This window comes from Pleurotus ostreatus, assembly GCF_014466165.1.
Source record: "Pleurotus ostreatus strain PC9 chromosome Unknown scaffold_4, whole genome shotgun sequence".
In the NCBI taxonomy this organism is placed as follows: Eukaryota; Fungi; Basidiomycota; class Agaricomycetes; order Agaricales; family Pleurotaceae; genus Pleurotus; species Pleurotus ostreatus.
The window spans coordinates 206,094-218,114 of NW_023503159.1; the positions used below are offsets into that span (position 1 = coordinate 206,094).

Genomic DNA, 12,021 nt, shown 5'->3' on the forward strand with positions numbered 1-12,021 from the left:
TCAACATTGACACCCCTTGTTTACGGCTCCCAATGCAAGCCTCACGCAATATCGATGCATCTCAGGAGTCGGCAGTTCATTGGTGGCTCGGAACTTCGTGAAACATAGGTGTTCGCCTGATGTTCATCAGTGGCCATCATGAAATTCGCTCGGCTCCTGCGTGTAGATCACAAGCTCACCTCGCGGCTTGTGCATGGACCTGCGGATTTCGGACTTCGCGTTGCACACTCAGCATGCCACGAGGTTGGCACGTCCACCGAACACGGGGAGTACATTAGCACTCTCAAGCAAGATATACATGCGCATCGTCTGTATTTCCGCTCGCAAGTTGAAGCCATGGATAACCTCTCCTTGTCGACTAGAACCAGAGCGCCTACTGATATTGTAAGCCTTGTCATCCCATTGGACTCAGTGCTAAGTTGTTTCGCCAGAATGACATCGACCTAGCTCGACCGGTCGCTGCACTAGCAGAGACCATTTCGAAGGCCATGTCAGGATTGTACGCTCTGCACGTGGCCATAGGGCGTTCTGGCGGCGAAGCATCGTCGGCTCTTGTGGAGTTTGTCGAATGCAAGCAGCTGATCCGCAACCACTGGGCTGCCTTGGAATCTTTTTTGCAGCATTCGCTCGGATACGCTAGAGATTATCTCGGTCTATGTCAGTCGCTCCAGCATGAAAACCAGGCGCAGTATATGGTGCTCGCGTCCGCGATACTGGCCCATGCACAACAAATTCGTGGCGAAATATTCCGCTTTCAACCTGCCTACACTCAAATGGTGAAAGAATTCAACGCAAAGGAGCCTGCTGTTAAAAGCCGAGGAAGCGATAAGCCCGTAAATGGATCTTCGTTTGACGGTAAGGAGTCATCCAGATGAAGCATCCGTATCATGACACCGTCACAGCATCAATTTCGTCGTTTGTCGTTGCTTCGCATGCTGCCTTGTATCCAGAAATCGGCAAGTCATTCAAGGCCGCCTCCGCAGCGCTATGTGGTTCGCTTGTTCCCATTGCTGACATCAGTGCCTTTTGGGATCAACACACCTACAACCTCATTGCATTGTCCCGATCCGAAGAAGAGCTGAAAAGGTTGACGCAAAACCGAAGTTACTTTGATATGGAAATCACTCGATGGAAAGCCTATCGCACCGCCTTGCACGATGGAGTTTACTCCATCACTTCCTCCTCAGATGCTATGATGGTCACTCCAATGATTCAGGAAAGCAACTGGCGAAGGCGGCTTGGGCGTTTCTTCCCAAAGCGGAGAACTACCAACCCAGTGACAGGGTGAGAAATCACTCCGACGTCTTTCTGTTCTCTGATTAATGATTGTCCTCGCAGTCGGTCTGAGATACCAGCTGTAGAGATTGGGGGTCCTAATGCCGAATACGATTCCCTCAAAAATCCGTTCAACGTGTTGATCCTGTCCCGGACCACCTATACTATCAACGCCTGTTTAGAGTCCTTTTCTCAGCGATTCGGGTATGCCCCTTACTAGCCCACCCCACCCCTCCCTCACTTCCACAGCAGACAGAACTCCCTTATGCACCGCCTTGGAATATATGACCGCCTTTATCGGCTTGCTCAACAATACATGGCCACGCTATCAGATATGGAGGCTCTCTCAAACGCTGCCATTGAATTCTGTACCGCTGTCCAAGCGAGTATGCAAAGCCGTGGAAGAGCAGAGACATCCGTATACATGCGCAACAGCGCACAGATGTGCAGCAGCAAAATATCTGAGATATTGCCGGTATACCAAGACCTCAGTTGCCAATTGCAGCAAGAACTTAGTCGGACGTTGTCGAGACAGCATGCAGACACTCCATCGCCGAATTCAGATGATTGGAACCCAGATCTCCTTATTCGTTGTAAGTAGCTCGTCTTCTTAGCTGGACACCCATTAAATTGACCTCGCGTTTCAAGCTATCAGGGCGCTCAAAGATCGGGAGCTCTTGGCTTGCATCCATTCGACCTTGGAACGACTCATTCATCTACTGACAAAGTTTCGAACATTCTGGTTCAACATGGCCGCGGACGTGGACCAGTTCCGTTCGTATGGTCGAGTAGGGTCGTCAATGAGTCAACAGATCACTCCAGTATGGCAGAGGGTAGAAGTTCTTCTCCACGAGTACAAATCAGAGGTGAACTTGACAATGTTGATCACGGCACTTCGGCTGAATTTAATTGCAGCTAGGACGTGCAAAGACGTTGGCCTTTGCATGCACCCCTTCAAACGAAAAGGGACGGGAGTCGGCACCGACGTTCTTTAAACGACGCAGAAATACTGTTGGGTCCAGTGACATCAGCACCCTTTCTTAGGGTATATAGCCTATCTCTAGGAAGAACACGAGCTTCAAGGGTGGTGGGGGAGGGTTATCGCCATAATACATATGTGCTCCCCGCCGAGGGCTCGGAGTGTGCTTCCTGATCATAATTTATTGACACTTTGACATCGGACTAGGAGGGATTCCGACATCCTACAAGAATATTAATGTCTTGCATGTCAGCGTGAATGTGACAGTGAAAATAAGTGGTTCTTAGAACGACTTAAATATATGTCGATCAATACTTACACCGTAACATGGGCGTCTGGCCTGCGGTCAACTCCATCGGCGAAGTATGGAACCGATTACCATAGAACTTAGAAGACACTGTATAGCGCTCGACAAGCGTTAGTTCGGTGGCAGACCTGTGAGGCGTGGTGAAGGTGTGTTAGCATACTTATAAAGGGCAAAGGTTGAACGGGGCAGATAGACAACCCCCTTTCCAACTCCCCCCCCACAAGATGGTAAAACATACAACTTCCCACACGAGAGTCAAAGGACTTGTCAGCACTGACGTAGCCGACGGTCAGTGTTATACTGATTCGAAATGAGGGTCATGAAGCTCACCTTCGCATAGCTGGCCGGCCGCAGTGCATTACACTGCATGTCCCTTGTGGAAAGATTGAACCCGAGGACAGCTGCTGCAGCAATAGCTCAGAGGGATTGTCACCAAGCGACTCACAGAGTGATCAAGGATCTGTGCCTTCGCCCAGCTCCGATGCGGAAGACAATCTAACATATACCAAAGTCCTTTTCCACAGGCCATCAGGTGCTGAAGTGGTCCGAAGGTTGACGAAGTCTAATAACGAGACGTTTGTGTGCCTGAAGGTCTTTTGCGAGAAATACAGGTGAGAATCTTAACAACTCGCCGTTGGACGACGCCGAAATAACTTTTGTAGAGAAAAGAAGCATTTCGGAGTGCATCACTTGCATCGTCACGAAAAGAAGATATACAAGCAAATTGTTGACCAAGCAGGGATATACGTTGGCACAATCGACACCAGTCTTGGGATTGCGGAGAAGGGAATTGCGATATGTCAAGATGTCAAGGCCATCCTCGAGGATCCCAATCTTGAAATCGTGCTTATGGTTGACTTCATGCTGGTGAAGGCGAAAGAAGTCTTGGACGATGTAACCAGCATCTCGTTGCGATTTAGGGAGATAAGGGTAGCTCTATACAACGTACGTGTTTATGCTTCAGAAACGTTGGCAATGCTGACTGAAAATCAGGAAATGCAACGAATAGCACCGGGGTCGGAGCGGCGCCAGCCTGAGCCAAGTTCATATACAGGAGAACACGAACTCGACTTACAAGGTTGGTGAAATTCGTAATCGGGAGAAAGAGATGATCTTAATGCTGCTTTCTGCGCAGCATTGAAACGAATGGGCGACGAGGATCTTCTTCAGCTAACCGTGGCCGTCCTGGATCGATTTGCTGTAATCGTCGGGAATTTCATTGACTGGTGGAGCGACCTCCGCACCGACGTCAATAGCCTAACTCGCAGCATAGGGTTCATTCGCAGAAACCAAGCAATTGGCCATCGAGTCAGGAAGCAATGGGACGACGTGGAGAAGCAGTATCGAGGCTACAATTCAGAGGTAGTTTCTCTTAATTCCCGACGGACGAAGGATCTACTCACGAGCCAAATTCCTAGATAAGAGCTCAGCAGGATTACTACCATAAGACGTTGGCAGACCTTGTGGTACCAGTGTCCCGTGTTCACCGTGCAGTCCACCATGTAGCTCACAAGCTGGGGCTTGAGTACTAGCATTGATAACTCTATCCCTTCTATCCACTGCATGCCTATTGCATCACTGTTTCAGTAAATCTCAGTACCCATGCTATGGATCAATTTAATATAATGGCATCATTTTTCCAAGAGAGGGGACTTAAGATAGCAGCACTCCCGGCGACTGAGCATTGATCTCGCACTTGTGACGGGTCTGGGAGTCCTCTGAGGCCGAGTCGAGCGGCATCAGAGTCTTTTAGGTCTGGAGCAAGTCGAGCATTTGTACCAGCGCATGGTCCTGCTGTCCGTCGACGCAGTCTTCGCGTATGCCATTTTCGATAGTTCGTATATTCGTCGTGTACTACTAGTTATGGCCAGAGACGAACTAATAGTAATGGCCTAGATGTTGTACTTTTTCAGAGATTATCCGCACATGAGACGATGGAAAAGATTCAAGAACGTGAAAGTCCGACCTTCGCGCCGCGGGAGTTGAATCCCATCATCTTCACCCCTGAGATCTGAGACTCCAACTCCCACAACGCTGTTACGAATCACGGTAGGTATCGGGAAGGAGGACAGGAAGGCGGTGCTATCATAGCAAACTCAAAAGCTAGCCTGTAGTCAGGTTGAGGTCCAGCACAACAAGTTTCAGCACCGTGCAGATATCATGGATACTACATTCAAGCTCGCTTCTCAGAGGCGTTGTAATATATTTGGCACTCTGAGAGCTCTTCAGTTTCATGTTTGTAGGCACCGCGACTTTACGCTGCGACACAGATTCATTCATTATCACGATCATCATCACGACACTATCATAGCTCACTTCATTAAGCCGTGATCCTACCGCCAGATATTCGAAATTAGCACTCACAGAAACTGAGATGGTGGTGCCACCAAACGCGCCTGAGTCCGGCCTGCATGCCTATATGCAAGGACAAGTATAACAACGAGTCGAAATGATAGCGGTCGAAGAGTCACAGTGCAGAACTAAGCTCAATCCTGAGAGGGTACTAGTGTATCCGTTGAAAGTAACCGGGGAAGGGATGCAGGCGAAGATCCCTTGAGTGCATGCGCTCAAGTTGGTAGTGAGGCCGTCAACGACGTTACAGGCACGGTCGAAGACATCCCCTTGTATAAAGAAACGTGAAGACATGCATAGTGGTCGAGGGAAGAGAGCCGTACAGCTGTTAACGCCTCCGAGCGCGCGAAATTGCCAATGCCTAAGTTGAACCTGGGCAGATGGCCACAGTGGTGCCAACAAAGAGAGAGATTTGGAAGAATGGCAAGGAGAACGAGCATTGCATGGAAGTATGGCGTTGAATCTCGACTGGCGCTCGGGGGCGTCTTTATACGGGACAGAGTGAGCCCCAGGTGATTAGCTCAACTCGACTCATCTGGGTATATCCAGTGAACAGTACCAAAATATCCACGTTGCTGAGCGTCGACACGCTCGCGGCTCTCCAAGGCCTGCGCGAGCGCTATATATGATGCTGATGCTCAGGGCTCTGGCCCAGCAACCTAGTTCATACCGAGTAACATATTTTCACGGGATGAGAAAAGAGCCGCTGGTCTCCGCATAGGCAAGTTGATGGCTATTTCTCATCAGAGGTTAGCTCGTAGCGAGCATCATAATCTACCCTGTGGGTGAGGCAAGTGAGGTGGGCGGCACATTCAGTGAGACGCGGGCGCGGTACCGCTTAACACTGCGTAACTCCACCTGCCCCGACGAGAGGGGAGCTATGCTGTAGATGGATGACAGGTTTATATTTGGAAGTCTATGCATACGTAAACCAGCAGCCCACTTCTTCCTCGAGCGTAACCGAGACTCGAAGAACATCTGCTTCAGTAAGATGAGGGAACCCGGCTATTGTCTGAGCTTCGAGAGAAGCTGGGTCGGGGTGATTATGTGGTAGACTATGGATAAATGGGGGTGGGAGCCCCACAACGGCGGTGAGTTTCAGATAAACAGCCTTCAATGATTGTTCGTGATTCATCTCACTAAGTATATCATCGATGTCCAAGAAATCGAGCGGCGATAGCGTACGGAAGGCGAGTTGGTCGCGCAATCGTATCTCGAGTCGTTGAAGCTGGCAGACGTCTTTGAGATGCCCAATGCACGCACATAGCCAAGGGAATTGGTCGGTGTAGTTCATGTTTTTATAACTCTGCACGTCCAGCGTTAATGTTTCGAGCTGCGTTAGACTGTGTAGCGTGGAGGCGATGGCGGTAGTCCATGGTGGGATGGCTGTGATTTCAAGGGTGAGGTTGGTTATGGTGGGTGGACATGTCCGTGGGAGGAAATGCTCGATGCTATACACCCCTGGGCGATACAGGGCTGTTAGGGATTGAAGCGATGGCGTTTCGACGCCGAGTGATTCGTACGAGGGGATGCAATCTATTTCGAGTTCGTGGAGGCCGATCATGAGTACTGGGTGGGGATTCACTGGTAACGTCGATGGATCCCACTCTGGTCGAAATACGTCTATTAGCGCGAGGGAGTGAAGGTTCGTACGGATCATTTCGTTGGAACGAAGAAGATCGAGGATGGTGTGAGGTGTAAAACCGACAAGGGACAACCTCGTCAGGCGGGACGAGGCGAGCAAGCACGGGATAAGAGCTATCATTGAAGGTGACAGGACGCCGCGCGGGAATTCAAATGGATCGGCGTAGGAGTGTAGATTCAGACTGCGAAGGTTTTTGAAGCGAAGCAGACACGGGTGAAATGGGTCAGTTTTTGTAGACCTGGCGAGGTTGAAGGATACGTCTAGGACATGTTCGCAGAGATGAGGGTATTTGGTGTAGATTCGGATAAACTTCTTCTTGGGCATGCCCCCCGTTCCTCCCCGTTCGTCAACCACGATGGTCCTGTGGATGAGAGATCGGCAGAGATAGAGCCAGCCATGGCAGACGAGAGCCAGCGCTCGCAGCGCATCCAACTCTTCAACCATCCCGATAATCGCTATTACGAGTTCATTGGGAAGTCGCTGATGTGGTTGAGGATATGAACCCGTCTTCCCAGTTGAAGTGCGCTTGCGGGAGGATGTCTGTCCCATTCGATGTAGGCTTGAATATGAGTCGGCTTGAAGGGTATTTTGAAGAAGGCAGTGCTGCAACAGCCATCATCGACAGCCCGGACTCCGGAACGATTCTCCGACCTCAGCCTCCCATGCCGATGTGGTGACTGCGCGACTGCAAGAATCAGAAGAGACAATACTAGGGATGACCTCAAGCAAGCAGCAAGTACGTGCAACGCCATTATTCCAACATATGTTCCTCCATAGCCCGTTCAGCAGAGACCAGCAGTCGAGACTATCAAAGTGTCCCAGTCGTGAGGTAGAGGAGATTCTTGTTCAACGAAGACGAATACGCTTGTCATACTTGTGAGGAAGATTAGTTGCCTAGAGGCTAGTATGCATGCTCAAATCCGACTCTTGTAGGCAAGGAGGGTACGACTTGGGTAGAACTTGAAATTTGAACATTGAACAGTGACTTCGTAACTCACCCCAGTGTATTCTGGCCCGGACCGGCCCGAGTACCACGCGGTCACGTTTCCAGCGACCAACTTCCTGATTCCCTACCACAACGACAATGCAAGGCGAACTTGCGAATTCCGCTGACCATTTGTCGGCTACGACGGATTATACCACGTAAGTTGGTACTTGGTGGGCTGGGTGTGTTGACCCATCATCAGATGCAACGGCACACCGTGTAAAAGATAAAGTTTTCTAACTGCAGTCCGTCCCTCAAGTGCACTACTGCTTGTACTACAAAATGCCTCCGAACACAACGAAGGCGGTGGAGGAGGAAAGGTTCTTGCTCGTGCACTCGCTAGGTGACCTCCCCGTCAGAAATCTGCTGAACAACAAAACAGTGGATGTACTTAACGCGTTCCCAGCATTCTCATGCATGATCTATGATTTGGAACAGACAGCGACAGTGCTTACAAGATTTCTTGCGTACACTTGGGCTATTTATATGGACGCTGCAACCCTATTGGCAAGCCACCCGTGTAACCCAGCACTGAACTTCTTTTGTATTCCTAAACCCTGACTTCCAAACTTTCAAGCGCACGCTGAGTAAATCATACAGCAGACGTGCACAATAGGCGATTCGCCGGAGGATTCAGTGCTCTACTACCCCCAAGAGCGGAATATGGACTCGGATGGACTCAATCGAATGGCGGTATCCTCCAGGGACGCTCTATGCCCTCCGTGGCGTCTAGGACATTGTAGAAGGTGCGTCGTTGCGTTGAGTTAGATCGCCACACCACTCGTCCCCTCCAATCAATGGAGGGCATCGCTTGATTGTACAATGTTTGAACGCGGCTATATGCACATGGCCCCCATCATCACACAACCAAATTCACCTTCGATCAACTTCGTCCAACCACGACCTTTCATTAAGCACCACCTCACTTCGTTGACGCCTCGGAGGAAGTATTCAACAGCGTGGATCGCCTCGCAGCCAGCAAGAGCGTGGCCTGGGTGTGTCCACCCTTATCGTGGCGCCTATCTCTGTCGCACATTTCGCCACATCTTGACGGTGCCTCACCTTTAGCACGCATTCCTAGATCACGCTCAGCACTGGACCTCCTCTTGCTTTTTCTTTTACCTCTATGTCTTTCCCCTTCACCCTACGAATGCTTTCCGACGACAATCATCCGCGAGACGACACCTGCCTGTTGGAAATTCCGAAGGAGGTCCAGAACAACAATGCCGATGGAGTGTTTTATCAAGTCAATGGTATCCAGAATGTTTACCATTGTCCGCGCTCTGCGCCCCGAAACGCCAGCCGGGGCGGTGTCATCAAGGAAGGGGCTACGTTAGAGACGACTTATGACGAGGATGTGGATACAGGTAACCGCAGCAGAGAGTTGGAACCCTATCAGACCGTCATCGATTCACTGTCACGTATGAAGCATCGACTCCTGACGCTTTCGAAACGCTTCCCTTCCAACAGCGTCATTGCAGGTGTTTGCGGCGAAGCCGATGAACTTGTCACTCTAGTACGATATGTCGGGAGGACCATTCGTCAGATTGAGAAAGTGGATCCAGTTCTTATCACCCACTCCTTCTTCCTGCACATGCAAGCGCGAACGTTCTGGTACACGTCTTGGGTGAAGAGCCTGGAGAAGCGACTCGATGAATATAAACCTCGCCAACACTCCAAACGAGCGTGTAGGAAGACAGGGAACGTCGCACCCTGCAGCTGGCCTCGTTTGTCCCAAGATCTTCAGAAGTTCTTTCGTATCTATCGAACTGCAATGAGAAGGTTTCTATGTCCCCTCCTCGCGTGAGCAACACCCCAGCATATTTGCTAAAGTGACCGCCGCTGACCCACCGTAGCTCGCGATTCCTTGAGGACTTTGAAATCGAAGTTCCCGGGTTGGAGCGTCTTGTGGCTAGCCTGTCGCCAACACAAGACCTTCACCACCCACAGGTAGACACGATCTGGGTCCGGGGCCCGACTGCGCAGAAATGGTTCAGCATTCCGCTAAGATTCTGTAAAACGTGGAAGGTATGACTGTCCTGATGTCTCCGCTGAAACCGTCTTCCAATGGTTTTATAGGACTTCGCAATCGTCATATACCAATACTGTAGGGAAGGCCCAGAGGTCGAGTATATAGCCCAAGGAAATTGGGCAATCGTGCATGTTGCGGACAACAATATTATCGACCAAACAAGCTTCACTGGCGTCCTCAAACCAGAGATGCGCTTCGATATCGGCATCATCGTCCAACTGCTTTCAGCAATGTTACGTGCCACGCAGTGCCCGCAGTGTGGCCATGTTAACGGTGGAAATGCTTCTAAAGATGGCTGGATTGATTGGTAACTATAAATTCCTATCCCTGGAGTCTCCGTGCTAATCAAGACCAGCTCGAACCTAGATTGTAATAATCTTTTCCGCGTCGTCTTCAAGCCATCCCCCACGTTGTCCAGGAGCAATCATTCAGAGCCGCTCTTTCGAAGCGTCAGCAGAAACTCGGATAATTCCAGGGGCACGTCTCAAAGTCGGCCAGCGCCAGTTCCCATGGCTGGGAGTATCCACGCAAACCTGGAGAGCATTCCAGTCAGACCATCATCACCCTCCCATAGACCCGGAACATATTCGTCGCCATCTCAGGAACAAGGCCTCGCTAATGACATATCGGGATCAGTATATCCCAAGTTGCGATATCTAAACACTAAGTTCCATCGAATTCTTGCCAATGTCCCACATTCTCCTCTTCCGGAAGATCAGTCCACTAACTCGGGTTAGTAGAACCACGCTCTGTTGTCCGGGGGTACTGATTTGCTTTTGTAGCTGGAGCGACGAATGAGGGGAATGCATGCTGCCCAGACGTGTGCTTGCCGCCCATGTCAAAGATTGAAGCCGGGTCTGCTTACACCTTGTCAACTACAGCCAGAGCGCCTACTGATATCGTGAGCACTACCGTTTTATCATTCTATCAAATTCAGTACGAATCTGTGTCCGCAGAATGACATCGACCTCGCTGGACTGGTTGCTACTCTCGCAGAGGCTATTTTTCAGGCCACGTCAGGACTGTACGCTTTGCATGTGGCCATCGGCCTCTCTGGTAGCGAAGCGTCGTGGAGCCTTGTGGAATTTGTCGAATGCAAGCAGCTGATCCGCAACCGGTGGGGTGCCTTGGAATCTTTTCTGCAGCATTTGCTCGGATACGCTAGAGATTATCTCGGTCTATGTCAGTCGCTCCAGCATGAAAACCAGGCGCAGTATGTGGGGGACGTGTCCGCGATACTGGCCCACGCACAGCAAATCCGTGGCGAAATATCCCGCTTTCAACCTGCCTACACTCAAATGGTGAAAGAGTTCAACGCAAAGGTAAATGGATCTTCGTTTGACGGTAAGGAGTCATCCAGATGAAGCATCCGTATCATGACACCGTCATAGCATCGGTTTCGCCGTTTCTCGTTGCTTCGCATGCTGCCTTGTATCCAGAAATCGTCAAGTCATTCAAGGCCACCTCCGCAGCGCTATCTGGTTCGCTTGTTCCCATTGCTGACATCAGTGCCTTTTGGGATCGACACACCTCCAACCTCATTGCATTGTCCCGATCCGAAGAAGAGCTGAAAAGGTTGACGCAAAACCGAAGTTACTTTGATATGGAAATCACTCGATGGAAAGCCTATCGCACCGCCTTGCACGATGCGATTTACTCTATCACTTTGTCTTCGAATGGTGTGATGGTCACCCCAATGATTCAGCGGAGCAACTGGCGAAGACGGCTTGCTCTTTTTTTCCAATTCAAGGGCCGATCCAGCGACCAGGTGAGAAATTAATTCACCGTCTTTCTACAATGCTTGACCCTCGCACTGGCTGGCAGTCAGTCAGAAATACCAGCCAAAGAGAATGGGGGTCTTAATGCTGAATATCGTTCCCTCATAAATCCGTTTCGGCAGGAAGCAGGCTAAGCGTCTCTCACTGGATCGTCTACTCGCCTAAGGACTACACTGCAGGGGAAGGTGATGTTGTTTGGAGTTGATTCGGATAAATTCTCTTCAGCATCCCAGTGCCTCCCCGTTCATCAATGAAGTTGTGAGGTTTTCGCATAGCGATAACAAGCTTGCTGCAGTCAGAAACAGAGTCGGATAACTCATAGAAATGTTGAAGGGCGTCGTACTCACTTGAATTACAAGCAACTAATAACAGGGCTAGATTGAGGCCCAGGGAAATAATTCAATCTGTCGTTGCGCAGTGCAGTCTCATGGTCGATCTCATCGCCTAGGGCCGTAAGGTGCCGTAAGTTGTCCCACAGGGAACAGACACGTGTTGAACTCACCGCCAGCTGTCGAATCCATCGTTGGTATCGATTAGTGGTTAAATCACTTCGTTGTGGCCGACGTGTAGCAAGTCCGAAGAGCCGCAGGTTCAATTCCTGCTACTGACATTTTATGTCTCTTTTTCATCTAGTATGCCCTTGCAAAGTGCGTGACTGCGTCGATCGC

At 50.3% G+C, this 12,021-nt stretch overlaps 4 protein-coding genes and 1 non-coding gene across 5 annotated transcripts; 4 read left to right on the forward strand and 1 right to left on the reverse strand.

The window, feature by feature from the left end:
- Positions 1-138: 138 nt before the first annotated feature.
- Positions 139-2,319, forward strand: PC9H_005894 (uncharacterized protein; the record flags this gene model as incomplete). Its single annotated transcript, XM_036775453.1, has 7 exons — positions 139-384; positions 432-855; positions 903-1,284; positions 1,339-1,479; positions 1,528-1,868; positions 1,924-2,141; positions 2,191-2,319. The coding sequence occupies 7 exons, from the start codon at positions 139-141 to the stop codon at positions 2,317-2,319; spliced, it is 1,881 nt and encodes a 626-aa protein (XP_036631472.1).
- Positions 2,320-2,785: 466 nt separating this feature from the next.
- On the forward strand, positions 2,786-4,093 carry PC9H_005895 (uncharacterized protein; the record flags this gene model as incomplete). The annotated part of the gene is made up of 6 exons (XM_036775454.1): positions 2,786-2,849; positions 2,902-3,172; positions 3,224-3,506; positions 3,555-3,639; positions 3,697-3,923; positions 3,980-4,093. The coding sequence occupies 6 exons, from the start codon at positions 2,786-2,788 to the stop codon at positions 4,091-4,093; spliced, it is 1,044 nt and encodes a 347-aa protein (XP_036631473.1).
- A 1,736-nt stretch (positions 4,094-5,829) lies between these two features.
- On the reverse strand, positions 5,830-7,107 carry PC9H_005896 (uncharacterized protein; the record flags this gene model as incomplete). The annotated part of the gene is made up of 1 exon (XM_036775455.1): positions 5,830-7,107. The coding sequence occupies one exon, from the start codon at positions 7,105-7,107 to the stop codon at positions 5,830-5,832; it is 1,278 nt and encodes a 425-aa protein (XP_036631474.1).
- A 1,562-nt stretch (positions 7,108-8,669) lies between these two features.
- Positions 8,670-11,487, forward strand: PC9H_005897 (uncharacterized protein; the record flags this gene model as incomplete). Its single annotated transcript, XM_036775456.1, has 8 exons — positions 8,670-9,346; positions 9,400-9,571; positions 9,623-9,882; positions 9,931-10,307; positions 10,358-10,476; positions 10,532-10,919; positions 10,967-11,343; positions 11,404-11,487. The coding sequence occupies 8 exons, from the start codon at positions 8,670-8,672 to the stop codon at positions 11,485-11,487; spliced, it is 2,454 nt and encodes an 817-aa protein (XP_036631475.1).
- Positions 11,488-11,875: 388 nt separating this feature from the next.
- PC9H_005898 lies at positions 11,876-11,963 on the forward strand. The gene has a single exon. It is a non-coding gene; the product is annotated as a tRNA-His (tRNA).
- Positions 11,964-12,021: the final 58 nt, after the last annotated feature.